The sequence below is a fragment of the Ursus arctos genome, unplaced genomic scaffold (genome assembly GCF_023065955.2).
Source record: "Ursus arctos isolate Adak ecotype North America unplaced genomic scaffold, UrsArc2.0 scaffold_34, whole genome shotgun sequence".
NCBI classification, from domain to species: Eukaryota; Metazoa; Chordata; class Mammalia; order Carnivora; family Ursidae; genus Ursus; species Ursus arctos.
In genome coordinates this window covers 2615937-2641094 of record NW_026623030.1, presented here as the reverse complement: position 1 = coordinate 2641094, position 25158 = coordinate 2615937, and the positions used below count along the sequence as shown (strand labels likewise).

Below are 25158 nucleotides of genomic sequence, written 5' to 3'. Positions count from 1 at the left end.
GATTTTATTTATTTATTTGACAGACAGAGAGAGAGAATACAAGTAGGCAGAGCAGCAGGCAGAGGGAGAGGGAGAAGCAGGCTCCCCACAGAGCAGGGAGCCCAATGTGGGACTTGATCCCAGGGCTCTGGGATCATGACCTGAGCCGAAGGCAGATGCTTAACCGACTGAGCCACCCAGGTGCCCGAGATTTTTAATGTTATAATTTTATTATTACTATTTGTAAAGTAGGCTCCACACCCAACATGGGGCTTGAACTCATGACACTGAGATCAAGAGTTGCATGCTCTAACATGGAGCCGGCCAGGTACCACTAGATTTTGATTTTTAATGATGTTAAATCCTCATAAGAAACCTGTATGTCTTATCCTTATTTATTGTAGAGGCCACTTTTAGGCGACCAACTTGAGCAACGGACACCTGAGGTAGAAGGGCACACAGTGACCACATACCCCCTTGCTGAATACAAACGAGGTCCATTAGGCGACCCACCTCAAAATATCCATAAGCCCAACTGACTAAGACAGCTATTTGCAGGGCGGGGGGGAATGGTTTTTGTTTTTGCTTTTGTTTTTTGGAAGGAAAGGAATCTATTTAAATAAAGTATTAGCAACCGAAACCAACGATGTGTTGTTAATAGCAACAGTTACAACAGTGTGAGCAAGTTGTGTTTATCCCAAGAATTCAAGGACTAATTACCCTTAGAAACTCTATTGATGTAACTGAGCTCATAAACAGTAAAGTAGAACCCATATGATCATCTCAACAGGTGCAGAGAACTCATGCAATTAGCAACTGCTCCTATCTTACTGTATTTTTCCTTAAAAATGCAGGTGTTCTTAGAAAATCATTTTTTTAAAAGATTTTTATTTATTTGTCAGAGAGAGAGAGTACAAGCAGGGGGAGCAGCAGGCAGAGCAGGCAGAGGGAGAGCAAGGAGCTGGAGGCGGGACTCCATCCGGGACTCAGGGATCATGCCCTGAGCCAAAGGCAGAGGCCCAACCGACTGAGCCACCCATGGGGCTCTGTTTGTAGAAGTTTTTAAAAGTTCAGAGCAGCAGGGATTCCTGGGTGGCTCAGTCAGTTACACAAACGACTCTTGATTTTGGCTCAGGTCATGATCACAGGGTCTAGTGATGGTGCCCCCAGTTGGGCTGGGCGCTGAGAGAGAAGCCTGCTTGGGATTCTCTCTCTCTCTGTCCCTTCCCACTCCCGCGAGCTCACTCTCTTTCTAAAAAAATTTAAAAATATATTATTTTTTTTTTAAAAGTTCAGAGCAGCAAAAATCAAACAAAAACCAGGCAAGAGCAAAAGAGATACTGCAGTCTCCATTCTGGTGTATGTCCTATCACAGTCTTTGCTCAAAGGGCTTCCTAAGGCCATTTTCGGGTGTGTTTCTATGACTGCAAAGAGCGTCTTTGGCAAGTCTGGTTTCGGTTTGGCCTTTATCCACGTCCTGGATTCTATGCAGGGTCTGAGAAGCCCTGAGAAATAAAAGATTAACCAGGCCTAGTGGACCCTGTGGTTCCTTACCTCCAAGGGCCAGCCTCTCATGCCATCAACCCTAAACCGGTTCTCCTCTCTGCACCCAAATCACCGGCTCTGCCAGGACTGAGATGAAAGCGCTCCAGAGACTGGTGGGTCTACTCTTCAGTCCCTCCTAATTCTGCCCTTCCACTGGGTCGGGAGTGGGGACACCTGGATTGGGGGGGGGGGACGTTGGTGGGGACAGGGGCCTCCCCAGGACTGGGGGCTGCCGCGCCCTGGTGGTGGTCGGGGGAGGGCCTGAGGGGGGTAAAAGGAAGGGGGGGAGGGGCCGGGAGGGGCAGCGGCGGAGGTCCGAGGGGGAACGAGGCTGGGACCCGGCATCACACCGGGGACGGCAGCGGGAAAGAGGACGAGAGGCCAGGGCAGGGTTTCGGGTGAATCTGGAGCTCTCTGGGACTTCCCCGGGCGACTGCACGGGATTGGCCGTGGTGACCTCGGACCAGAGTTCCCTGCCGGTTTGCAGAGGCTCGGCAGACCAAGGAGTGTGTGGCTTTTCAGCCTCAAAGCTACGGAAAGGGCGAGAGGGAGGATGAACAGTAACGGCCCTTTGGGCCTGGTTCCCAGGTGACGGCGGAAGCGCCTCACACCCCTTAAGCGCCCTGTGCGCCTGCGCCGACGTTCCGGGCTTGCGCTCCGCGCATAGGTGCTCTTTCCGCGAGCCCTTTGCTCTCAACACCCACTGCGCTTGCGCACCCGCCTCTGCCTCTAAGAGGGCAAGCGCTGCTACAACGCCGGCTGCGCATGCACCTCCCCGGCGGTGGCTAGGGTCCTGCGGCGATGACGGCGCTTCCCTACTCTCGGCGCGCGTGAGCTTGCACTTGCGCGGCTCCGGCAGCGGCAGCTGTGTATCACAAACCCGGTGTCGCAGCGAATGCTGGAGAAATGTGTACGTGCTCGATGCCCTCCTGCGATCGGGAAAGGTCTGAATTCCGAAACGCGCCCGGCCCTGGCGTTTCCGACGAGGGATTGCAGACCGGCATGAATGCATGGGCGCAGTCACTCTGGAAGGCTGAACGGAGGTGTCAGTGTATAAAAATAGCTGGCGCTTGTTTGTCCAGTGGAGTTAGGTGCTGGGCTCAGAGGGACAGAAGCAGGAGGTCGTGCGCAGGGATGGCCTGGGGGCCAGTGCAAGGTTGCATGGGGTCACGTGTCTGCAGGAACCCTGGCGCTGCCCGCGCTGTTCTGGAGTCCTCTGGCGGGTCGGACACGCCCGGAGAGGCAGCAGCCCTTGGGCACTGCGGTCCTGGTCGCCTCACCTCCTCCTGCCACTGTTCCCCACCCTCGCCTCACTCCCCAACCTTCATTTCCTCCTCCACGCTCCCTCTGAGCCCTGCTTCACAGAGAAGTGGGGGCAGCCAGAAGAGAACGTCCACGCCACCCACCACCCATCTTTGGTGCCCCTTCCCCCTCCCCCGTACCCCCAGTCCTCCCACTCCTCTGCCAGCCTGCACTGATTTCCTGCAAATACCTGCATGGCACATTCCCCCATGTCTTTCAAGTCCTTGTGCAGATGTCACCTTCACAGGGCCTATTCCCTGACCACCCTCTCCAAACACTCCCTCGCACCATTGCCTGCTTTGTCTCCATCACACCAGCTGACATAGTGTACATTTTCCTTGTTCATGTTGTTATTGGCCGTCTTCCCTGTCCCTCGCTCCCCCACGTTGGAAGGAAAGCTCTGTGAGGTCAGGGGTTTTGTCTCCTGTCCCACTGGTTCTATTGGAAGCGCCTAGAACAGTTGGTTTATTGTCCACAGTAGGGAGGCAAGAAATATTTGTTCACCAAGTTGATAACCACAGTCATAGCTAATGTTGTAATGCTTTTCATGATCAGGCACAGGACTAGGCAATCTCCATGCATGATCTCAGTGAATCAAATAATTTCCTGGGGCGCCTGGGTGGTGCAGTAAGCTTCCAACTCTTGGTTTTGGCTCGAGTTCTAATCTCAGAGTCCTGAGATCGAGCCCGGTGTGGGGCTCACACTCAGCATGGAATCGGGTTGAGCTTCTCTCTCCCTCTCTCTCCGCCCCTCCCGCTCATTCTCTTTCTCTCAAATAAATAAATAAATCTTTTAAAAAGATTTCCTGCTATCTTGGAGACCTGCCAGCATCTCCTGCCCTGTGGGCTCAATTGTCATCAGGCTCTGTGTCTCTCTCTCTTTTTTTTAGTTTATTGATTTTTCTTTCTTTTTTTTACTAATCTCTACACTCAACCTGGGACTCGAACCCATGATCCTGAGATCAAGAGTCACATGTTCTTCCAACTGAGCCAGTCACCTCTTGCTGCTTCCTTTTTTCTTTTCTTTTCTTTTTTTTTTATTTTTAAGATTTTATTTATTTATTTGACAGAGGGAAGGAGAGAAAGAGCACAAACAGGGGGCGTGGCAGGCAGAGGGAGAGGGAGAAGTGGGTTCCCCGCCAAACAGGGGCTTGATCGCAGGACTCTGGGATCATGACCTGAGCCGAACCGACAGAGCCACCCAGGCACCCCTCTCTTGGTGCTTCCTGCAGATCCTCTATCTTAGTGGAAAGCTCACCTCCATGGAGCCCACATGGAGCTTTAATGTGACTCCAGTAAGACCAGAGTCCTGGGTCCTCTCCTGGCTTCCGCTTCTGGCTTCCAGAGGGAAGTTACTTAGGCCTTACGGGAACTGTGGGCAGGTCCTCTGATGGACCTGTCCCTAGACTGTGGCGAGGTCCTTGGCAAGCTCCTGCCCTCCAGAGCCCCTTCCTCAGCCTCCCCGCTGCCAGCACAGTATCTCACCAAATGGAGAATGCACATCAGTTTTTCGCCCGGCTGTCTGCCCCTAGCACAGTTCCTAGCTGGGACAGGCACTGGGTGTTGGATAAAATGAATAAATAGTCCTCAGGTTCCGGAAATTCTTCTGAAAATCTTTAGCCAAACATCCTTCCGCCATGAAACTCATATGTAAATACTTAAAAAAGTCATAAATGGACTTGTAGGACTTCAGATCTGCAGGGTGATTTGCTAGAACGAGAAGGCGGTGTGATTTACTAGGAAAAGATCAACGGTTTGGTTTTTGCACGGTCACCAACTTTGTGCACGCCTAGGGAAGTATGCAAGAGGAGCAATTCAATGCTGTGCCTTTGGGTCAGCGGAGAACTTTCGGCATATACTGAAATTTCGAACATTTTAACAAGCATGTTATTTTGTCATTAGAAGAGGAAAAATACTAATGAAATTGAGAATCCCTAAAAAATACACTGACCTAAGGAGACAGGACCTCCGAGGGTTGAGCTCTGGAGCGTTCTCCCTCCATCTCTAAGGGCGTTGCACGGGGGTGAAAACTGTTCTGTGTTGTACCAAGCGTGTACCACACACGTGTACCTTGGCTGCCCACCACCCCCCATCACCTGGAAATAGGCATGACCATTTCCAGGTCCGAGTGACTCAGAGAGGACGAGTGAGTAGGGGCAGAGCTGGCATGGGGACCCAAGCACAGCCGCCAGCTGCGGCCACTCTGCTGCCTCATATGCCCCACAAGTACCCACACATAGAGGTCCATGCAGCCCCTTCCGTTAGCCTTACTGGGAACAGGCTGGCAGGTGAGAGGAGGCGCAGCCAGTCTGTTGGAGAATGTTGTGCTGGGGCAGGCCACTGGGGCTGGGTGGCTCCAGTCCTGCCAGGGGCACAGCTTCACTCTCCGGGGGCCCCAGCTCAGAGCATGTGCTCCGGAACCTCAGCGGGCAGCCGTGCCCAGGGACAGCCTGGCACGGAGGGCCAGAGAGCTGTTGTCTGTTTCGGGGGAAATGCTGATGGGGGAGGAGGGGGAGGGGGCAGCGGGGTCCTGCGCTCAGAGCGGGAGTCGGGTTCCCCTGCTACCCCGGCCGTGTGACCTGGGTGACCCCTGTCCTCTGTGCGCCAGCTGCCTCATTTGCCAAGTGGAAACATCACTGCCTGGTTCCCCTAGATTGCAATGCTGTGATCGGTAGGTTCCAGCCCTGGGAGGGAGGTGAAGGCTGTTAAAGGTCACTCTGTGGGGCGCCTGGGTGACTCAGTTGTTAAGCATCTGCCTTCAGCTCAGGTCATGGATCCCAGCGTTCTGGGATCGAGCCCCGCATTGGGCTCCCTGCTCGGCGGGAAGCCTGCTTCTTCTCCCTCTGCTCCTGCTTGTGTTCCCTCTCTCGCTGTCTCTCTCTCTCTGTCAAATAAATAAATAAAATCTTTATTAAAAAAAAAAAAGGTCACTCTGTGTCCTCCCCTCTCTCCTCAGATTCAGGGCAGGGTCCTGCTCCTGACCATCTGTGCGGCTGGCATTGGCGGGACTTTTCAATTTGGCTACAACCTCTCCATCATCAATGCCCCGACTTTGGTATGTATTTTCTGTGCCCACTGTCACCATCCCAGTGGGGGCGGGGTGAGGGCTAACATGCCCGCTGTGGGGCTCAGGGCAGCATCCACCCGGTGGTGCTTCCGCCCCCGCATGCACCTTCGCTGAGCTGGTGCACAGGTCCTGCAGGTCCAGGTTCAAACCCAGCTCTACATCCTCCCTTGAACCTGCATGTCCTCCTGGGTCCCTGATGTCAGCAGACAACTCTACTGTCTTCCCGGTTCACTGGGGGTCAGCCTTGACTCCGCCCCCTGCCCCCAAACACCGAGCCCTTCCTAACTACCACTAGCTAGCCATTCCTCCCTGTGTCTCTGCCACGACTCCAGTTCAGGCCCCGTCTCTCCTGCCTGGATCCCTGGCTTAGCCTCCTCGCTGGCCTCCCTGCCTTCAGCCTCGCAAGCCTGACCAAGCCCCTCCCCTGTCCAGAAACACTCTGTGAGTGCCCAGTGCCTACAGGAGGAACAGACTCACCCACCTGAAGTTCAAGGCCTCCTCAGAGCAGAAGCTGGCCACCTGTATCCTACCCTCACTCCCAGAACCCCACTAGCAAAGCAAGTTAAATGCAGTTCCCCAAATGCACACAGCCCTCTCTCTAAGCCTCTTGTGCTTGGGAAGCCCTCTCCGCTGCACCTACAGAAGCCCCTAAGGACCCCCAAACACCATCACCATCCTGAAGCCTTCCTTCGACAGCCTCCCGCCCTGACCCCGGCTGGAAGTCACCCCTCCCTCCCAGCCCTTCTTGCAGGCTGTCCCCACTCCGATTGCATGTTGGTTGTGTGGGGCCCACTTATCCTCCTGCCGGTCTGTTCTCAGTGTCTGAGTCATCCTTGTGCCCCCAGCACCTGGCGCCGAGCTGGCCCAAGGGACTTTCTTGGCCTCAGAGGCTCCTCCTATCCCCCAAATGGATTTCCAGCCAAGGGCAGGAGAGGCTGGGCCTGGTCCCAGCTCCCCTAAATGGTCCTTCCCCCAGAGAAACCTGGCAGGCACCAGGCTGACAGCCATTACCCTGAGCTGGCCTGAGCAGAGGAGAGCTGGCCCAACCCCTAAACCCACTGCTGTCCTCACGTCCTCCCTCACATCCCGTTGGGAGGCCTGAGACCAGTCGGACAATGAAGTGTCTCTGGGTCTTCCCCGAGTACAGTCATTCCTAACCCCGTGGCCTCTGTTCACTTACCTAGAACCGCAGCTCTGGGGGTGGGGGCCTGGGGTGTCCTGACCACCCGCTACAGCCCTGACCTGTGGCTGAGGTCGTGAGCAAGTCCTTTCACCTCTCTGGGTCTAGTCCCCAGTTTAAACAGTGAACAGAGTGATGTGTACCTAACAGAACACTTCTAAGGGCTGTCAGAGTCGGGGTCCCAGGGAAACAGGTGGCACAGTCCAGATAAGTCAGGTCGGTTTAGATGCCACAAGGGACAATTTACAGATTGAGTGTGGCAGCGAGAACGCGCCAGACCAGGGAGAGCTTAGTAATGCCGGGGTCATTACTGCCCCTACCCCCAAAGGGACATGTGGAAGGAACAGTTACCAACACTGGAAGGAAAGAGCCGTGTGGCATAGGACCCCTTGAAAGGAGCGGTGATGTTTGGTTAAGTGTCACAGCCAGCCTGAGGTGACCCCCAGCCTGAGGGGACCCAGAAACAAACAACCCTCCTGCCTCTCTCTCATGTCCTGCTGGTGCTCACCATTGGCCAAGTCCTACAGAAAGCCAGTTAGCAGGGGGCGCACTGATGTGAGCCATGCAGGTGGATTCTTGGGCCAAAAGTGGGGGTCCGAGGGGTGATCGTGGACACTGAAGGGCAAACAGAGACCGGCCAGCACTGGGCTCCGGGAGACACTGTATGTGAAGGACCCCTGCCCGGTACCCTCACGCAGTAGGAGCTCAGGTGACTCTGTTCCTGCCCCACAGCTGGGGAGCAGTATTTTTTTTTTCTTTTTTCGGGGAGCAGTACCGCCCAGCAGCCCTGGCGCCTGCTCTGCAGAGGCAGAGCGCTGTGGGGGAGGAGGCCTAGCCTGTCGGGCCTGTCCCTGGGAGGCTGACTGGCTTCTCTGTCCACAGCACATTCAGGAATTCATCAATGAGACATGGTGGGCGCGTACCGGCCAGCCACTGCCCGATCACCTAGTTCTGTTTGTGTGGTCCCTCATTGTGTCTCTGTACCCCCTGGGGGGCCTCTTTGGAGCACTGCTTGCCGGGCCCCTGGCCGTCATGCTGGGAAGGTAAGTACTCTGTGGGTGCCCCGATGCCCCTTAATGAGAGGCGCCCCAGTCTGCAGGCTGAGGAAGGTGGGAGAAGGAAGAGGCCCTGTAGGCCCAGGCCAGCTCTGCACGCCCCCAGCCTCCTACCCTACCAGCAGTTTCATCATAAGGGTCACATTTCTAGGCGGATTTGGTAGAGGGAGGAGGCTTGTGCTCTGAGGGAGGGAGGACTCCTGGTCTCCAGTTCCATGTCCGCCAGCAACTGCTATTGGGCCGTAAACTAGTATTTCCTCTTCAGGCCTCATTCCCCTCTCTGAATCCAACTGATGGAGTTCTTGGTGTGCAAATAAGAGAGACAGGCTCATACTGAATGAATGAATGAATGAATGAATGAATGCACCTGGCTGGCTCAGTCAGTGGAGCATGGGACTCTTGATCTTAGGGTTGTGAGTTTGAGACCCCGGTTGGGCAGGGAGCTTAACTTGAATACAATTTTTTAAAAAGTCTTCTTAAGGGACATGTGGGTGGTTCAGTTGGTTAAGCATCTGACTCTTGGTCTCAGCTCAGGCCTTGATTGCAGGGTCGTAAGTTCAAGCCACACATTGGGCTCCACATGGTGTGGAGCCTACTTTAAAAATAAAAAATATAATAAAAAATAAAAAGTCTACTTAAAAGAGGAGGGAGAGAGAGAAAGACAGGCTTGGACTGACTTGATCAAAAATTGTAATAACCGGAAAGATCGTGGAGCAGCTCATAGAATGAAAAGAAATACTCAGAAGTCGGGTCTGACAAAGGGCAGGCTCCACGGCGGTGCTGAGGATCTCAACAGCCCCAACGTTGGACCGTCCTCCCGGGGAGGGTGCCTTTACAGTGCATCAGCTCCCACTGCATTCTAGCTCCGATGTCTTCATTCACGATTCAGAATCCGGCAAGACAGATGGGTATTGACCCCCCGTGGGTCACACGTTTGCACCTGTGAAGCAGTGCTGGGAGGAAAAAGCACATGGCTCCCACAGTCCACCCCTTTGCTGGCCGCCCTGCACGTGTAGACGCGTTTCTCCCGTGTATCAGCTCTACACGTGCCCCTTCTAACATTCCTCAAGCATCCCGTCATATACACCAGCATATGTATTCACCTCTCCCTGAGGGAGACACTCAGAGCCTTGTCTCGTCAGCCGGAAGCCTACGATAGTGCCTCACTCAGAGGCAACATTATCTAGCAGAAGGGGGATTTCTTCCTGGCTGATGCTTTATATCAGAAAGAAAGAAAAAAAAACTTTTCAAAAAAGGTGCCATGTCTCATTGCCCAGCACCGGGTCACGAGCATAGGGAACGGGATCACCACGTCTGGGTTGGATGGTCGGGTTCTTACCTGAACCTTAAGGGGTAGGGGCACATTCCCAAACAAATTTAGGCTTTTCCTGCAAAAGAGAAGGAATTAGCTCCCACCCCTGGTGTGCCCTGGGAGAAGGGTAGCAGTATGTAAAAGTAGGCATGCTGACATGAGTACGTTGCGGCCCCCATGGGGCATCACTGAAATAGTGACCAAGTGCTACCGGGCACACCCAACCTTAACATAGGCGTGTCATATGGATACATGGCCACCAGGGGTCCTACAGTCTGGCGTGGGGACTACCAACAAGGCCAGGGTTATTGCTAATTAAGAGGATGGTAATTCACTGAAGTAAAGTGGCTTTGCTCCAAAACTCTAGGTCTTGCGTTGTGATTCTCCTTTTTTTTTTAATTTATTTTTTTTATTTTTTTAAGATTTATTTATTTATTTATTTATTTGACAGAGAGAGATAGCCAGCGAGAGAGGGAACACAAGCAGGGGGAGTGGGAGAGGAAGAAGCAGGCTCATAGTGGAGGAGCCTGAGGTGGGGCTCGATCCCATAACGCCGGGATCACGCCCTGAACCGAAGGCAGACGCTTAACTGCTGTGCCACCCAGGCGCCCCTGTGATTCTCCTTTTAGATAGCTGCCACCGTCACTTGGAGCACGATGGGCTCTCCTAGGTCTAAAGAGGCAAGTGGCAGAGCTCTGTGCACTTAGAGTGGACCCAGTGGAGAATACTCTGTGCTCAGCTCCCCTCGAAGCTGCCAGGTTTTCAAATCACCTGGTGTGTGCCAGAGTGTGGGATTCTCTCAAAATGGAAGATGCTTTCTAAGATTTGACCATTGCTCTTCGAGGGAGGGCAGTGATTTCTCACGCACTTCGGAGGAAATAGGCTGACGAGCCTCAGGAACTTCACTGATGGAGCGGCCCCCTCAGTGTGAAGTTTCCGCTCTTTGTCACACGTGTGCCTTACAAGGCCTCCGGTGTGCTCTCCTGGCGCCCGGTCTCCTTGCCCTTTCAGCAGAAAGTCATCACAGAAGCAGGCCGGCAGGATGCCCTGCGGAAGGGACCGCGGCCCCGAGCTGGAGAGCCGCTCTAGTCTCGGGCGGGTCAGTAAAGTGTATTACTGCCCCTGCCAGGTGAAAGCTAAGTGTTTCCGGTGTTGTCTGGGTATGGAAACGGAGGAAAATGCATTTACCAAATAAATACTCCACAACTGAAGTACTTTATTAATTTACAACATCGAGGAAACCATATCCAGTTTGCAATTGGAGTTACCGCTGGACCAAGTTTGCTATGATCTATGTCAGTCTCCATTCTCTGGACACAGGGGATCTACGCTTTAGTTCGTATCCTCTCGCCAATGTGCCGCTGCCTTTGAGCAGAATACTGGCCTCCTCTAGCATCCGGTGTCCCTGTTGGTCCATGAGCTCTCCCACGACCTGTATGACAGCACTTCTGTGCTCAGTATCAGGAACCCAGAGCTGATGCGTCATCATGGTGGAGCAGCTGACGTTTCTAGTGGCCACTCCCTGGGCTGCAGTCTGTCCCACTGAACTAGGCATGGGCCACCCAGCCAGCCAGAAAGTTCTGAGAAGTGACTCTACAATACAGGGAAGAAAATGTATGGGGACTGTACTTGGCTTTCAGTGCATCTCCCTTACGCTGAAAGTCCCTGCTCTTCTTCTCTATGGTTTTACTGAGTCTGAGAAATCAGGTATGAGGCCCCTCATCTTACAAAGGAGTGGGAGGAAAGCAGTGAAGCATTCTCTTCAGATGAAGCATAAAATACAAACGTTGTCATCTCAAGCTTGGTGCGGGCAGAAAGGAGAGTAACTTGGGGATGTTGGGAGAGGGGTGTGGGAGTGTGGCCTTCAAGGCGTGCCATGGGTGGTCCTAGGCATGTAGCTAGCGGTCACTTCCGTCTGTGTAGCTTAGGCTCCTTGACGCAGCTCACGCATGTGCACATGCAGGTCTGAGTGGAGCTGGCTGGAGCTGCAAAGAGGGGTTCCCAGGGAGAGTCCCCCTCAGAGTGAACCCAAGCCTCTCTTGCCTGTGTTCCCCTTCCCCCCAGGAAGAAGTCCCTCCTGGCGAATAACGTCTTCGTGGCGGCCGCGGCGATCCTGTTTGGCTTCAGCCGCAGAGCAGGCTCCTTCGAGATGCTCGTGCTGGGCAGGCTGCTCGTGGGCGTCAGCGCAGGTATGGGGACAGGACAGCTCATCCCGCCTCTCTTCCTACTCATTCACCTATTCCATTTATCCACTCACACGTTCTCTTTATTTCTTTCATGCATTCATGCATTCTCTTCCTTCACGTTTTCCACTCAGGCCCACCTCTTCTTTTGCAAAATGATTATTTTGCAAGATGGCTTATCTCAAAAGGCTCATAGAACTAGACGCTTAAAGTGGATATGGAAACAGGAAAAAGTTGTACAGGGGTGTGAATACAGACATCCCCAAGCCTATGCTAACAGAGGTCCCCTATTTGAGCCACACTCTAAGCCAGGAGCTTCCTGGCAGCCAAGGTACAAAGGCATCAAGGGTGAGTTCTCAGATCTTCCCTACGGAGCAGAGTAGGCTGTTAGGGGCTCCTCACTTTCTGGGGCATGTCATGTGAGGGAGCACATCTACCTGGGCTTTTAGGGATACCCATCAGCAGATCCGCTCTTGTCTGGCTATGTTTATACAGGCAGGTGTCTATGTCCATATTAGTTATCTATTCCTGGAAAAGAAAGTACTCTGAAACTTAGTGGCTATGCACACATCTAGGCTTGAGCATGAATGTCCAGACCATGTACCTGGGGGAAAGTGCCCCCAAGGAGCTCCGAGGAGCCGTGGCCATGACCCCAGCCATCTTTGCCGCCCTGGGGATCGTGATAGGTCAGGTGGTCGGACTCAGGTAAGCACCCTGTCTCCATGAGCCCTGAGTGGTTTGAGGGGTGCCAGAAAAAGCCCTTCACCTCAATTTCTCCTCTGTCCATGAAGTGTATTAAGGTGTCGCTTCTTTGACTTAAGAAATCATCTTTGTATTGAAATCCTGTCTACACCCATCTGGCCAATGCCCAAAACGGGTATTACTCAACCGTCCATCAGTGTGAATCACCATTTTCCCTTCTCTCTAGATCAGGGAGCAAAGAACAGTCCTTAACAAGAGAGAGGGTGAACGTTTGGGCTTTTAAAGGAGAGCGTGTTCTGGTCATCTCAGAAAAGAGAGGGGAGGGCAGAGCCTGGAGCCCTGAAAGAGGAGTTGCTATAGATAGGGTGGGGCCGTGGCCCTGCTTTATCTTGGGACCCTACCTGGGATGGGAGGGATCTTGGCGTCCAGACCCACAACTGGTTAGAAAGAAGCGGAGAGCAATACAGGTCCTCTGCCCTCAGGAGGGCGGGCAGGCAGGGGACCCCACGGGAGGGGGGGTGGGGAGGTCAGGGGAGTAGGGGGCTAGTGGGCAGGGCTCTGGCAAGGAAGCATCTGCTCCGGCCTCTCCTCTGCCTCCCCAGGGAGCTCCTGGGTGACCCAGGGGCCTGGCCCCTGCTGCTGGCCAGCTGCCTGGTGCCTGGGGTGCTCCAGCTTGCCTCCCTCCCTCTGCTCCCTGAGAGCCCACGCTACCTCCTCATTGACCGTGGAGACACCGAGGCCTGCCTGGCAGGTGAGTCCCTGACCTTGAGTCCCCAGACCACCCTTGACCCAGAGGCACATCTGTCCACAGCATGTGAATCCTCATTTCTTGGGTTTCATTTATCAGGGAAATGCTCTCCCTCACTTTTGTGCCATCCATCCATCTCTTCAAAACTCTTTATCGGGGCACCTGGGTGGCTCAGTTGGGTAAATGTCTGCCTTGTCATGATTTGAGGGTCCTGGGATTGAGCCCGGGTCCGGCTCTGCACTCAGCAAGGAATCTGCTTCTCTCTCTCCCTCTCCCCCTGCCCCTCCCCCTGCTCATACTCTCTCTCTCTCTCTCTCTCAAATAAATAAATAAAATCTCTAAAAAAAAACAAACACAAAAGTCTTTACCAAGGAGCTGTCCTAAGTGCCAAGGCAGCGGGATAGAGCAGACCTGGCCCCGACCTCTGGGAACTGCAGGATGGTGCCAATGAACAGCCCTCCCCTCTAGCACGTACGCAAGACGAAACCCTGTCACTGGCTGCCGATGGGCTGATTCAGTGGCTGTGGTCGTGATAATGATGCCCAAGAACAATACCCAAATCCCCGGCTTAACACAATCCATCATTGCGTCGTCTGCTCATCTACTTGCTGGGCTGGCTGCATAACCGCTGATCTCAGCTGCGTGGCTCACGGTGTCTGGGAATCCCCGGGGAGCCAGTCCAGGCTGGTCTGGGCCAGAGCCGTTCAGTTCTGCCGCGCAGGCCTCTCCTCTCACTCTGGTACCAACGGGCTAGCCCGGGGATGTTCTTATCACAGCGACCGCAGGGCCCCAAGAAAGCATATCCAGCTGCAGGAGCACTTTGCAAATCTCTGCTCCGCATGCCGGTGAACAGCCCATCAGCGAGGTCACTGAACCCAAAGTCGAGGGATGGGCAAATCAGTGGCATATCCTCTCACATGACCAGGGCATGGATTTAGAGAAAGGTGAGGACCAGGGCCCACTCATGCACCTTCTCAGCCTATCGTTGTGGCCACAGCTATTCCTGATATCCCTCCCCTGTGCAAAACACGCTCAGCGTCATCTGGGACCCCACAGTCTCATCTGATCATGGCATCAGTCTTCCTGTCCAGGATCTAAAGATCACATCAAGTCTTTATGTGCCTTCTCTTGATCCAGAGACCTAGGAGCTAAAAACACAAGTCTTCTGCCCCTCTGAACTCAACACACAATGGTGAAAGTAGGACAGTGTAACCAGAACTAACCCTCATTTCAAAGGGAGCAGAAAGCAGTCCCGGTCCTTAATGCTAAGGTGCTCCTGGGAAAACGCTGCCAGATCTCCTTGCCTTTCCAGTAGGGAATGTTCCGTGATCACGTCCTGGCTCTGCCCCCTGGGAGGGGCTCCCAGGCCGTGGTTTCCTCAGGTTCCAGCTTCTGTCCTCTGGGATACTCCTCCTTGACAGCTTCTGAAGAGGACATTGTAAATGGACTCATAGAAAGTTGGGGCACAGAAGTCTTTACAGTTCAAATTGTCTTGGCCCCTATTCATCCAGGCTGGCAGACCTTTTGTCAATAGGATTTTCTCAAAAACAATGTGATTTTTCTATGTATTTGATCGATGTGCCAAAAAGCCACACCCACAGTCTTTTAGAGACATGCTTCCCTCTTAAGACCGAATGACTGGAATTTGGGGCATGTCAGGCTGCTGGGGCCAACACCCTTAAGCCCCCCAGATGCCCCTTTTCCAGCCATGAGGGTCTACGAGGCACTGGCATAAGCCACACCCTTAGTTTGATTGTTACCCTGAGTCCATGGCTCACTGGCAGGGCTTGGATTTGATCTTTGCTTTCAGGCCGAACTCAACGTGGAACTCTTTTTGGTAACTGGAGGTACTAGAGATGAGAAACACATTTACTTTTTGTTTTTGTTTTTTTATTAAACCGACCTAGTGAGTTCCAGAATATGTTAAATTTAATTAAATCTTGTTCCCTCTGAAGGTCTTTTTGAACTCATGTTTTTCTTTTTCTCTCTCTTTTTTAAGATTTATTTATAAATAAATAAGACAAACAGAGAGCACAAGCAGGGGGAGCTACAGGAAGAAGCAGGCTTCCCACTGAGCAGGGAGCCTGATGCAGGACTTGATCCCAGGACCTTGGGATCATGACCTGAGCCAAAGGCAGACACTTAACCGACCTAGCCACCTAGGCACCCGTCATGTTTTCTTTAGAGTAAGCTTAGAATAGTCAGTTAAAAGCAACCAGTTCATGTTTTCACCACATAAGGATCTCTTCCCTTGAGTACGAGAGTTGATAAGGTCTGTTTTCTTTCTTCCGCAATTCTGCCCGGCATACCCAGGCTTCTATTTTTCCAACCTCCTCACCATCTCTGCCTGTTATTGGAATCAGTATCATAGATTACAGGTCCCACAATGGTAGCAACCGGTCCTGGTACCCGTTAATTAATTCGTCAGTTTTCTGTGGCTGCCTAATAATCATATCTCAGTGGCAAACTAAAGAAGCAATCACTTAGTTCGAGCCTCTGTGAGTTCTCTGGGGTTGGCTGATGTAGGCTGCGCCTGGCTGGTGGCTTTACTGGTCTTGGGCGCTCGTGCAGGTCTGCTGGGCATTGGCTAATTTAGGAGGGTCCCAGCTGGGCATCTCTGCTTTTCCTGGGACCCGTGGGCTAGCCCCAACACACCTTTTTATGATGATGGTAGAAGAGCAGAGGAAATGAGCAAGGTCTCTTAAGGCTTGGGCTGGAATTTGCATACCCTCCCTACAGCCTCATTCTATTGGCCAGAGCAAGTCACATGGCACAGCCCAATGCCAAGGGGCGGGATACATACTTGCCCGTTTGGTGGGGACTGCTGCAAAAATCACCTAGCAGAGGGCCTGGGTACAGGGAAGGGTGGAGAATTGGGGACGCTGGATGATGGCAATCTGCCGCAATTGTGTCCAGTCTGATATATCTGCAGAACCCGAGCTCCTAAAGCCTTGTTTGGTCCGTGATGCCCTGAAATGACAGGGACAGGGGAAGAGCATCCCTAAAGCCTTGTTTGGTCCGTGATGCCCCGAAATGACAGGGACAGGGGAAGAGCCCCCCATCTGATCAGGGGGACCCAGAGAGAGGGTGAACGGAGTTGGAGGTGGGAGCTCACTCTGGGGGACCAGGGCTCAGCGCCCTCTACCCCCGCCCCAGCCCTGCATCGGCTGCGGGGCACCACGAACGTGGCGGGGGAGCTGGCGGAGCTGGAGGAGGAGCGCGCCGCCTGCCAGGGCCAGCGCGCGCGGCGCCCGTGGGAGCTGTTCCAGGATCGCGGCCTGCGGAGGCAGGTGACGAGCCTCGTGGTGCTGGGCAGTGCCTTGGAGCTCTGCGGGAACGACTCGGTGAGGCTCCCCTCGTCCCCCACGCAGGGCCGGGATGCTGCAGACCCCGCAGACCGCTGGCAGCCCGCCCCTCTGCCCCTCCTCTCCAGGTGTACGCGTACGCCTCCTCCGTGTTCCGGGAGGCGGGGATCCCCAAGGGGAAGGTCCAGTATGCCGTCTTGGGGACTGGGAGCTGCGAGCTGCTTGCGGCCTGCCTCAGTGTGAGTTTGTCGTGGGCTCGGGCTGACCCTCCACCAGCCCTGCGGGGAAGGGGGGGCGTGGGGGCTGACACTCGGAGGACTTAAGTCCTCTACCTTGAGCCCTTTTCCACTCTAGGTCACTGTGTCCAAATGGGGTGACTTAGCCAGCATTTATTGAGCACCAACTGTTGGCCGTGCACTTAAAATACCATTTTGAGATGAGGAAACTGAATGAAGTTGAGTGACCAAATTAATACTTAAAAAATTAATAGGGGAGCCTGAGTGGTTCAGTCGGTTGAGCTTCTGCCTTCCCATCGCGTGGTGATTTCGGGGTCCTGGGATTGAGCCCCGTGTGGGGCTCCCTGCTTAGCGGGGAATCTGCTTCTCTCTCTTCTCTGCCCCTCCCCGCTGCTCATGCTCTCTCGCTCAGTCACTCTCTCTCTCTCAAATAAGTAAAGTCTTAAAAAATTAATAATGTCTTAATCTCCTGAAGCAATCAACTGTTCCTAACTGTCCCCCCAACAGCTTCAAACCAAGGAAAGCATGCTTCCAGCGCCAGTGGGGGGGGGGGGGGTGTCAGTGACCAGGGCTCCTTTTCTTTGCAGTGTGTGCTGATTGAGCGGGTGGGCCGCCGCGTGCTGCTGATAGGGGGGTACTGCCTGATGGCCTGCTGGGGAACTGTCTTCACAGTGGCACTATGCCTGCAGGTACCTGGGCTGGAGTGAGGGTTGCGACCTGGGACACCCTGATCTCCACCTCACTTCACACCCTCTGCCCCTTTACTGCAGAGCTCCTTCCCCTGGATGCCCTACCTGGCCATGTCCTGCATCTTTGCCTTTGTCCTCAGCTTTGGCGTTGGCCCTGGTGAGTGGGCCCAAGGAACCCAGGGCTTCGGGCTTTGCAGAAGGAACTCGAAAGTCTGCGTGCGGGATGGGTGGATGTGAATGCAGTTATCACCCGCATGCCCCTCCCCCCAGCCTACCTGTACTGAGGCTTCTGGGAGGGAATGCCTGGAGGAGAGGACAAGGGGTCCCCATTCCCATGTCATGGACAGGTGGGGGGAAGGCTGGGCAGGGAGCCCCGGCTGGCAGCCCCCTGTCCCCGCTCCTCCTTCTAGCCGGAGTGACGGGGATCCTGGCCACGGAGCTGTTTGACCAGAAGGCCCGGCCTGCCGCCTATATGGTCGCCGGGGCGCTCGTGTGGACCTTGCTCTTCCTGGTTGGGCTGGGGTTTCCCTTCCTCAAGGTAGGCCTGCCCTGCCTCCCCCCAACATTGGGGCCCTAGCCTTAGGTTTTACCTCTGTCAGCAGCGGGAGAGCCCCAGCGGGAGGTCTCCATCCAGGGAGCCTGAGGCTGGAGGGGTTGGGACTCATCTGAACCAAGGGGGACAAATCCCTCATCACCACCTGTCATGAGGCCTTCTGTCTGGTGGCTGAACAGGGCCACACCAGGTCTCTGTGTCTCTTTCCACCCACAGGAGGGCTTGTCCCACTTTCTCTATGTGCCTTTCCTCGGTGTCTGTGTCTGTGCGGCCATCTATACTGGCTTCTTCCTCCCCGAGACCAAAGGCAAGACCTTCCTGGAGATCTCCAAGGAACTGCACAAACTCAACTTCCCTAGGCAGAGCCAGGGCCCCGAGTGGACGGGCCCAGAAGTCATCCTGTCCACAGAGCTGTAGCTCTGTACGTACGGTGGGGGCCCGGGTCCAGCTGTTGCTCTCTCCTTTGCTTCCTGCCGAGGGTCCTGGCCCTCTGCATTCCCTAGTTCCCGCATTCATTTGTTTACTGAGTGCTTATTAAGCACCTACTGCATGCAGGCTTGGTGCCAGGTGCTTAGCAATCTGTGGTGAGCCAGAGGGGTGGGATTGGGACCTGCTGGTGCTCCCTGTCTAGAGGCAGTTAACTAACAGGAAACCGATAAAAACAACCACAAACTCAGGGAAATGCAGTGAGAGAAAATACAGATTATCAAGTGTGTGCATACTAGGGAGCTTGACCTGGTTGCAGGAGGGTGGTCAGAAAAAAATTTCTGGGGGCGCCTGGCTGGCTCCATTGGTAGAGCATGTGACTCTTGATCTCGGAGCTTTTGAGTTTGAAACCCATGTTGGTTGTAGAGATTACTTAAAAATAAAATCTCGGGGCACCCGGGTGGCTCAGCCAGCTAAGCGTCCGACTCTTGATTTCATCCCAGGTCATGATCTCAGGGTTGTGAGATCGAGCCCCACATCAGACTCCGCACTGGGCACGGAGCCTGTTGGGATTCTCTCTCTCCCTCTCCCTCTGCCCCTCCCCAACCCCCACCTCTAAAAAACAAAGTATGTATTTGAGGAGTTTTGACAGATGCATATGCCCATGAAACAAGCACCACAATCAAAGTGGAACATTCGCATCACTCCAAAAGCTCCCTCGTGCCCGTTGGTAATTGGTAGCCCCCCCCCCCACCTGCAGCCCCAGGTGACCGCTGACCTGCCACCTGCCACTATAGGTCGCATTTGCTTTTTTTTTAGAGTTCAATATAATTCCATACTTTTCGTATGCATTTGTGTCTGGCTTCACTCCAAATAAAAGTTTTGAGCTTCACGCATGTTGTCACATGTATGAGTATATATTCCTCCGTGTCGCTGAGCTGTAATTCCACTGTATGCATGTATCGTCATCTGTTGGCCACTTACCAGCTGATGGACATTTTGGGCTGTTTCTGAATCTTGGCCATCATGAATAAAACTGCGATGAACATTCCTGCACAAGTTGTTGTGTAGACAAATGTTTTCATTTCTTTTGGGTAAATGAATTGCTGAGTTTAATAGCAAATGTATGTTTAGGGGCGCCTGGCTGGCTCAGTCGGTAGACTGTGTGACTCTCGATCTCTGGGTCATGAGTTCAAGCCCCACGCTGGGAGTAGAGATGACTAAAATAAAAGCTTTAAGGGCGCCTGGGTGGCTCAGTTGGTTAAGCATCTGCCTTCGGCTCAGGTCCTGATCTCAGGGTCCTGGGATCCAGCCCCATGTCAGGCTCCCTGCTCAGTGGGGAGTTTGCTTCTCCCTCTCCCTCTGCCCCTCCGCACCATTTTGCTCTGTCTAGATCTCTCTCTCTCTCTCAAATAAATAAATAAAATCTGGGGCGCCTGGGTAGCGCAGCCATTAAGCGTCTGCCTTTGGCTCAGGGCGTGATCCCGGCGTTCCGGGATCGAGCCCCACATCAGGCTCCTCCTCTGGGAGCCTGCTTCTTCCTCTCCCACTCCCCCTGCTGCGTTCCCTCTCTCGCTGGCTGTCTGTCACATAAATAAATAAAATCTTTAAAATAAAATAAATAAAATAAAATAAAATAAAATAAAATAAAATCTTAAAAAATAAAATAAAATAATAAAATAAAATAAAATCTTTAAGGGCAACCCACTCTGGTCCCCTCCCTCTTTGGGAGCTTTGTGCCCTATCGGTTAATAAGCTTTACTATCGCTCAATAAACGTTGCTTTGCTGCCCATGAAAAAATGAATGAATGAATGAATGAATGAATGAATAAAATAAAAGCTTTAGAAATAGTGAATGTATGTTTAACTATAGAAGAAAAACAAACAAAACTATAGAAGAAATTTTCCAAAACGATCATACTGTTTTAAATGCCCGCGAGCAATGTCTGAGAGCCGCGGGTGCTTAGACCTTGCTCAGCACCTGCCCTGTCCGTCTCTTTCCTCTAGGCTGGCCGCAGGCTGCGCCATGGCCTCTCCTGGTGGTTTAATGGCGGCACTTCCCTGATGACTAATCTTCACAGTGCTCATCCTAATAACATTGAGTATCTTTTCCTGTGCTCAACATGGCCGTTCGGCGTTTTCTGTGAGGAATCTGTTCAAATCTTTTGTCCACTCTTCTTTTTTTAAAGAAGTTAAAATTTGGGGCGCTGGGTGACTCAGTCAGTTAAGCATCTGACCCTTGGTTGCGGCTCAGGTTGTGATCTTGGAGTCACGGGATCAAGCCCCGCGTGGGGCACCATGCTCAGCTTGTGTCTGCTCGAGATGCTCTCTGCCCCTCCCCGCCCTCAAATAAATAAAAAAATCTTTTAAAAAAAGTTAAAATGTATCAAAGCTGACGCACACAACTTAGCAAGCAGACCTACCTTTGGACTTCCGGCTGGGAGTGCCGAGCATGGCACCAAACGCTTTGGGTTTTGACTCTTCATCTATAAAATGAGGCTTGCTGGGAGGATTGAGAGAGCTGTGCGTGTATACGAGCCTGGCACCAGCTTTTGGCACAATGGGATTAACTGGGGGAGGGTCTTCTTTCTGGAAATGGTCATTCTGTAGGTCTGTCTGGGGAGGGCTTTCTTTTTTTTTTTTTTAAAGATTTTATTTATTTATTTGACAGAGAGAGAGACAGCCAGCGAGAGAGGGAACAAGCAGGGGGAGTGGGAGAGGAAGAAGCAGGCTCCCAGCAGGGAGCCTGATGTGGGGCTCGATCCCAGGACCCTAGGATCACTCCCTGAGCCGAAGGCAGACGCTTAATGACTGAGCCACCCAGGCGCCCCTGGGGAGGGCTTTCTGGAAGTCCTTGGGCAAATGTGTGTGTTCCTGGCTAAGAGGTGCCGTGAGTGGCTGTGTCCTGCCGTGGCTCCCGTGGGGGCTTCCAGGGCCTGTGCCCACAGACACCCCTGCTTTAAGGATCCTTGAGACCCGCAGAGCACTGTAGCAGAGCAGGAGACCGTCTGGTCAGGCTGGGGAGGGAGACGGATGCCAGAGGGCCGCATCTGGCTTGTCCTGCCAAGGAGACAAGTCAGGGCTGTGAGGAGCCCTGCAGGAAGCTGACTATAACCCTATAAGATTGTTTAAACCAGGGCGCTGGTGAGTGGAGGGGGTGGTCTTGGTGACCCCACTGGGGTAGCAGGTGTGACTAGGGCTGTCCTGCCCCCTTTCAGGAAAAAAAAAAAAAGGAAAAAAAACAACTTATACTCATGAACACTTAAAGACCATACGTGGGGCCATTTGCAGTTGAGGGAATTGTAAACAGACATGAAGACGCAATGCTAAATCACGCCCGCATGAAATAAACCCGTACATACTGAGCCACTGAAATTTCAAAGCCTAAAAAATAAATCAAAAGAACACAACTGGGACGCCGGGTGGCTCAGTCCGTTAAGCATCTGCTTTCGGCTCATGATCCTAGGGTCCTGGGATGGGACCCCGCATCGGGCTCCCTCCTCAGTGGGGGGAGCCTGCTGCTCCCTCTGCCTGCTGCTCCCCCACCTTGTGGTCTCTCTCTGATGACTAAATAAGTAAAATCTTCCAAAATAATAATAATAAAAAGAACACAACCTCTTTATTTCCTCTTGAGATACGGGTATTCAGTTTGTGTGAGCATCAGCCCGGTCCTGGAGACGGTGTCAAGCTCTGCCATTTGTTCCAGTGAGTTCCAGGGAAGGAAGAGGCTAAACGGTATAGACTGTTTCCATCTGGTAATATTCAGCTTGTTCAATCTACAGCCTAGTACTCTGTGAGCAGGACTGGCCCAGGAAAGCCAGATGTGGGAAGAGTCAGACAGAGGTGGGAAACACGGAGGAGTCAACGCGGACGTGAGGTGTGGGCCAGCGTCCCCATACGCTCTCTAAAATCCCACTACTTGGTCAGAGCTGGGAGTGGTAACAGGGTGCTGGCCCGTCTTTGCTCCACTGCTCCTCCATTCTGCTCTGCTGCTTTTGAGGGAGGGTAGGTTCGGGTCGTCTGGAAGCTGGTGGGGGCCATCCCCTCGGCAGCTTGCTGGCTAACCAGCCCTTGTATCTTTTGCTCTTGGGCCTCTCAAAGCTCACGACAGACATAGGTTCCCTCACAGCACCAAGCCCATTTCCCATCACCTCACACCAGTACTCGCCCCACTGTGTGGGGAGCTCTTCTGGTAACTTATTTTTTTTTTAAGATTTTACTTTTAGGGGCGCCTGGGAGGCTCAGTTGGTTAAGTGCCTGCCTTCGGTTCAGATCATGATCCCGGGGTTCTGGAATCAAACCCCACATCGGGCTCCCGGCTCAGCGGGGAACCTGCTTCTCCCTCTGCCTGCTGCTCCCCCTACTCATGCTCTCTCTTTCTCTCTGTCTGATAAATAAATAAATAAATAAATAAATAAATAAATAACATCTTTAAAAAAAGATTTTATTTTTAAGTAATGTCTACACCCAAGGTGGGGCTCGAACTCACAACCCCGAGATCAAGAGTCACATGCTCCACTGACTGAGCCAGCCAGGCGCCCCTCTTCTGATGACTTTAATGCGTGTGGGCTGACCACAACACCAGGATTTTTGAAGAAGTGGCAGGTGACAGCTTCTCAGAAATTCACTGTCATCTCACCTCCCCTGCTCTGGACCTTCTCTAAGTTTCCTTCTGGTCTCGGCAATGTCTCCTCCTCCACCAGTTTCTCAGTTTCAGGGGAGGCCTATACAGCTGGACCTTGAGGGAGGAGTGGACTCCAGCCCAAAGATTTCTTCGCTGAGACCAGGTCACCCAGACTCCAAGTCCTTCCAGCGACTGCATGGGGAGGAGCTCCAGGTTGCCTCTGAGCCCCTGTTTCGTGTCCTCTACCAGCGCGGCTCCCGGCCCTGTCTGGCCAGTGGCACCTCCCACCAGTGCTCCACGATGACCGTGCCCTGACTGTGACAGAGGCTGAAGTCCCCCTCTGGGTGGGGGGTGCCCCTGCCAGTGGCGGTCACAGCAGCCCCCAACTGCTCCTCACAGCAGGGCTCTCCCCGAGGCTGCCACCACATTCACAGAGCAGAGGGAGAGCCTGTCCACAATTTTTTTTTTAAAGATTGTACTTTTGGGGGTACCTGGGTGGCTCAGTCGGTTGAGCGACCCACCTTGATTTCGGCTCAGGTCATGATCTCAGGGTTGTGGGATCGAGTCCTGCAACCAGCTCTGTGCTCAGTGGGGAGTCTGCTTGGGATTCTCTCTCTCTCTCCCTCTCTGTCTGCCCCTCCCCCACCCATCTAAAATAAATAAATAAATCTTAAAAAATGTTTCAAAAGATTTTATTTTTTTCAGAGCAGTTTTCATTTCAGAGCAAAATCGAGAGGAAAATACAGAGATTTCCCATATACCTCCTACCCCCTCACATGCAGGGCCTCCTTTATTATCCATATCCCACACCAGAGCGGTCCATGCGGTACAATGCATGAGCGTACGTGGACACATCGTTAGCACCCAAAGGCCATGATGTACATTCCCTGGGTTGGACAAATGTATGGTGACATGCTCCACCCGTGTCATCTATACGGAGTATTTCCAGTGCCCTAAAAATCCTCTCTGCTCTCCCTAGTCACCCCTCCCTTCCCACTGATCCTTGGCGCCCACAGAGTTTTTGCTGTCTTCAGAATTCTTCCTTTTGCAGAATGTCCTGTAGTTGGAATCAAACAGTATGTAGCCTCTTCAGACTGGCTTCTTCCACTTGTAATGTGCATTTCAGGTTCCTCCGTGTCTTTGCACGGCTTGCTAGCCCATTTCTCTTTAGCACTGAATAGTACTCCGTTATCTGGAAATACCACAGTTGATTTATCCACTCACCCAGTGAAGGACATCTTGGTGGCTTCCAAGTTTCGGCAGTAATCAACAAAGTTGCTATACACGTCCATGCGCAAGTTTTTGCGTCAACATACATTTTCAACTCCTTTGGGTAAATACCAAGGAGCGTGATTGCTGGATCATAGGGTAAGAGTATGCTTTGTTTTGTAAGAAACTGCCGAACCGTCTTCCAAAGTGTCTGTAGGCTTTTGCGTCCCCAGTGGTAGTGAGCGAGAGTTCCCGTGGCTCCACATCCTGTCCAGCATTTGGTGGTGTCAGTGTTCTGGACTTTGGCCATGGAACAGCTGCTAGTGATATCTCATTGCTGTTTGAATTTACATCTCTCTGATGACATGTGATGGGCAGCATCTCTTCATATGCCTTTTTTTAAAAAGATTTATTTATTTGAGAGTGAGAAAGGGAGCATGCGTGAAGTGGGACAAGGCAGAGGAAGAAGCAGACTCCCCACTGAGCAGGGAGCCCGACGCGGGGCTCGATCCCAGGACCCTGGGATCATGACCTGAGCTGAAGGCACGCTTAGCCGATTAAGCCACCCAGGCGCCCCTCTTCATATGCTTATTTGTCATGTGTAGATCTGTTTATGTCTCTGGCTCATGTTTTAAATCAAGCTGTTCATTTTCTTATTGTTGAGTTTTAAGAGTTCTGTGTATGTCTTGGATAACAGCCCTTTATCAGATATGTCTCTTTTTTTAAGATTTTATTTATTTAGAGAGAGACAGAGCACAAGCAGGGGGAGGGGCAGAGGGAGAAGGAGAGAAATCCTCAAACAGACTCTGCGATGAGCACAGAGCCCAACGTGAGGCTCGATTCCATGCCGCTGAGATCATGACCTGAGCTGAATTCCAGAGTCCATCCCTCCACCGACTGAGTCACCCAGGAGCCCCTATCAGATATGTCTTTTGCAAATATTTCCTCCTAGTCCGTGGCTTGTTTTTTTTTCCCCCTCATTCTCTTGACAGTGTCTTTCACAGAGCAGAAGTTTTTATTTTTAAGGAAGTCCGGCATCTTTCA

At 52.8% G+C, this 25158-nt stretch overlaps 1 protein-coding gene and 1 pseudogene across 6 annotated transcripts; one reads left to right on the top strand and one right to left on the bottom strand.

The window, feature by feature from the left end:
- The first annotated feature begins 1543 nt into the window (after positions 1–1543).
- Positions 1544–19340, top strand: SLC2A11 (solute carrier family 2 member 11). 6 transcript variants are annotated; one of them, XM_057306060.1, is made up of 12 exons: positions 1544–1637; positions 5782–5880; positions 7955–8115; positions 11504–11628; positions 12198–12327; positions 12927–13075; positions 16229–16416; positions 16506–16616; positions 17201–17302; positions 17384–17459; positions 17713–17840; positions 18072–19340. In XM_057306060.1, exons 1-12 carry the CDS (start codon positions 1617–1619, stop codon positions 18270–18272), a joined length of 1491 nt encoding a protein of 496 aa, XP_057162043.1. In that variant the 5' UTR covers positions 1544–1616; the 3' UTR covers positions 18273–19340. The 6 variants fall into 6 exon arrangements, with proteins under 6 accessions (XP_057162043.1, XP_026343657.1, XP_048077582.1 ...); XM_026487872.4 differs by lacking the exon at positions 1544–1637 and adding an exon at positions 2238–2434; XM_044379946.3 differs by lacking the exon at positions 1544–1637 and adding an exon at positions 2302–2569.
- Positions 19341–22196: 2856 nt separating this feature from the next.
- On the bottom strand, positions 22197–24197 carry LOC123000430 (39S ribosomal protein L9, mitochondrial-like; annotated as a pseudogene).
- Between the last annotated feature and the right edge of the window lie 961 nt (positions 24198–25158).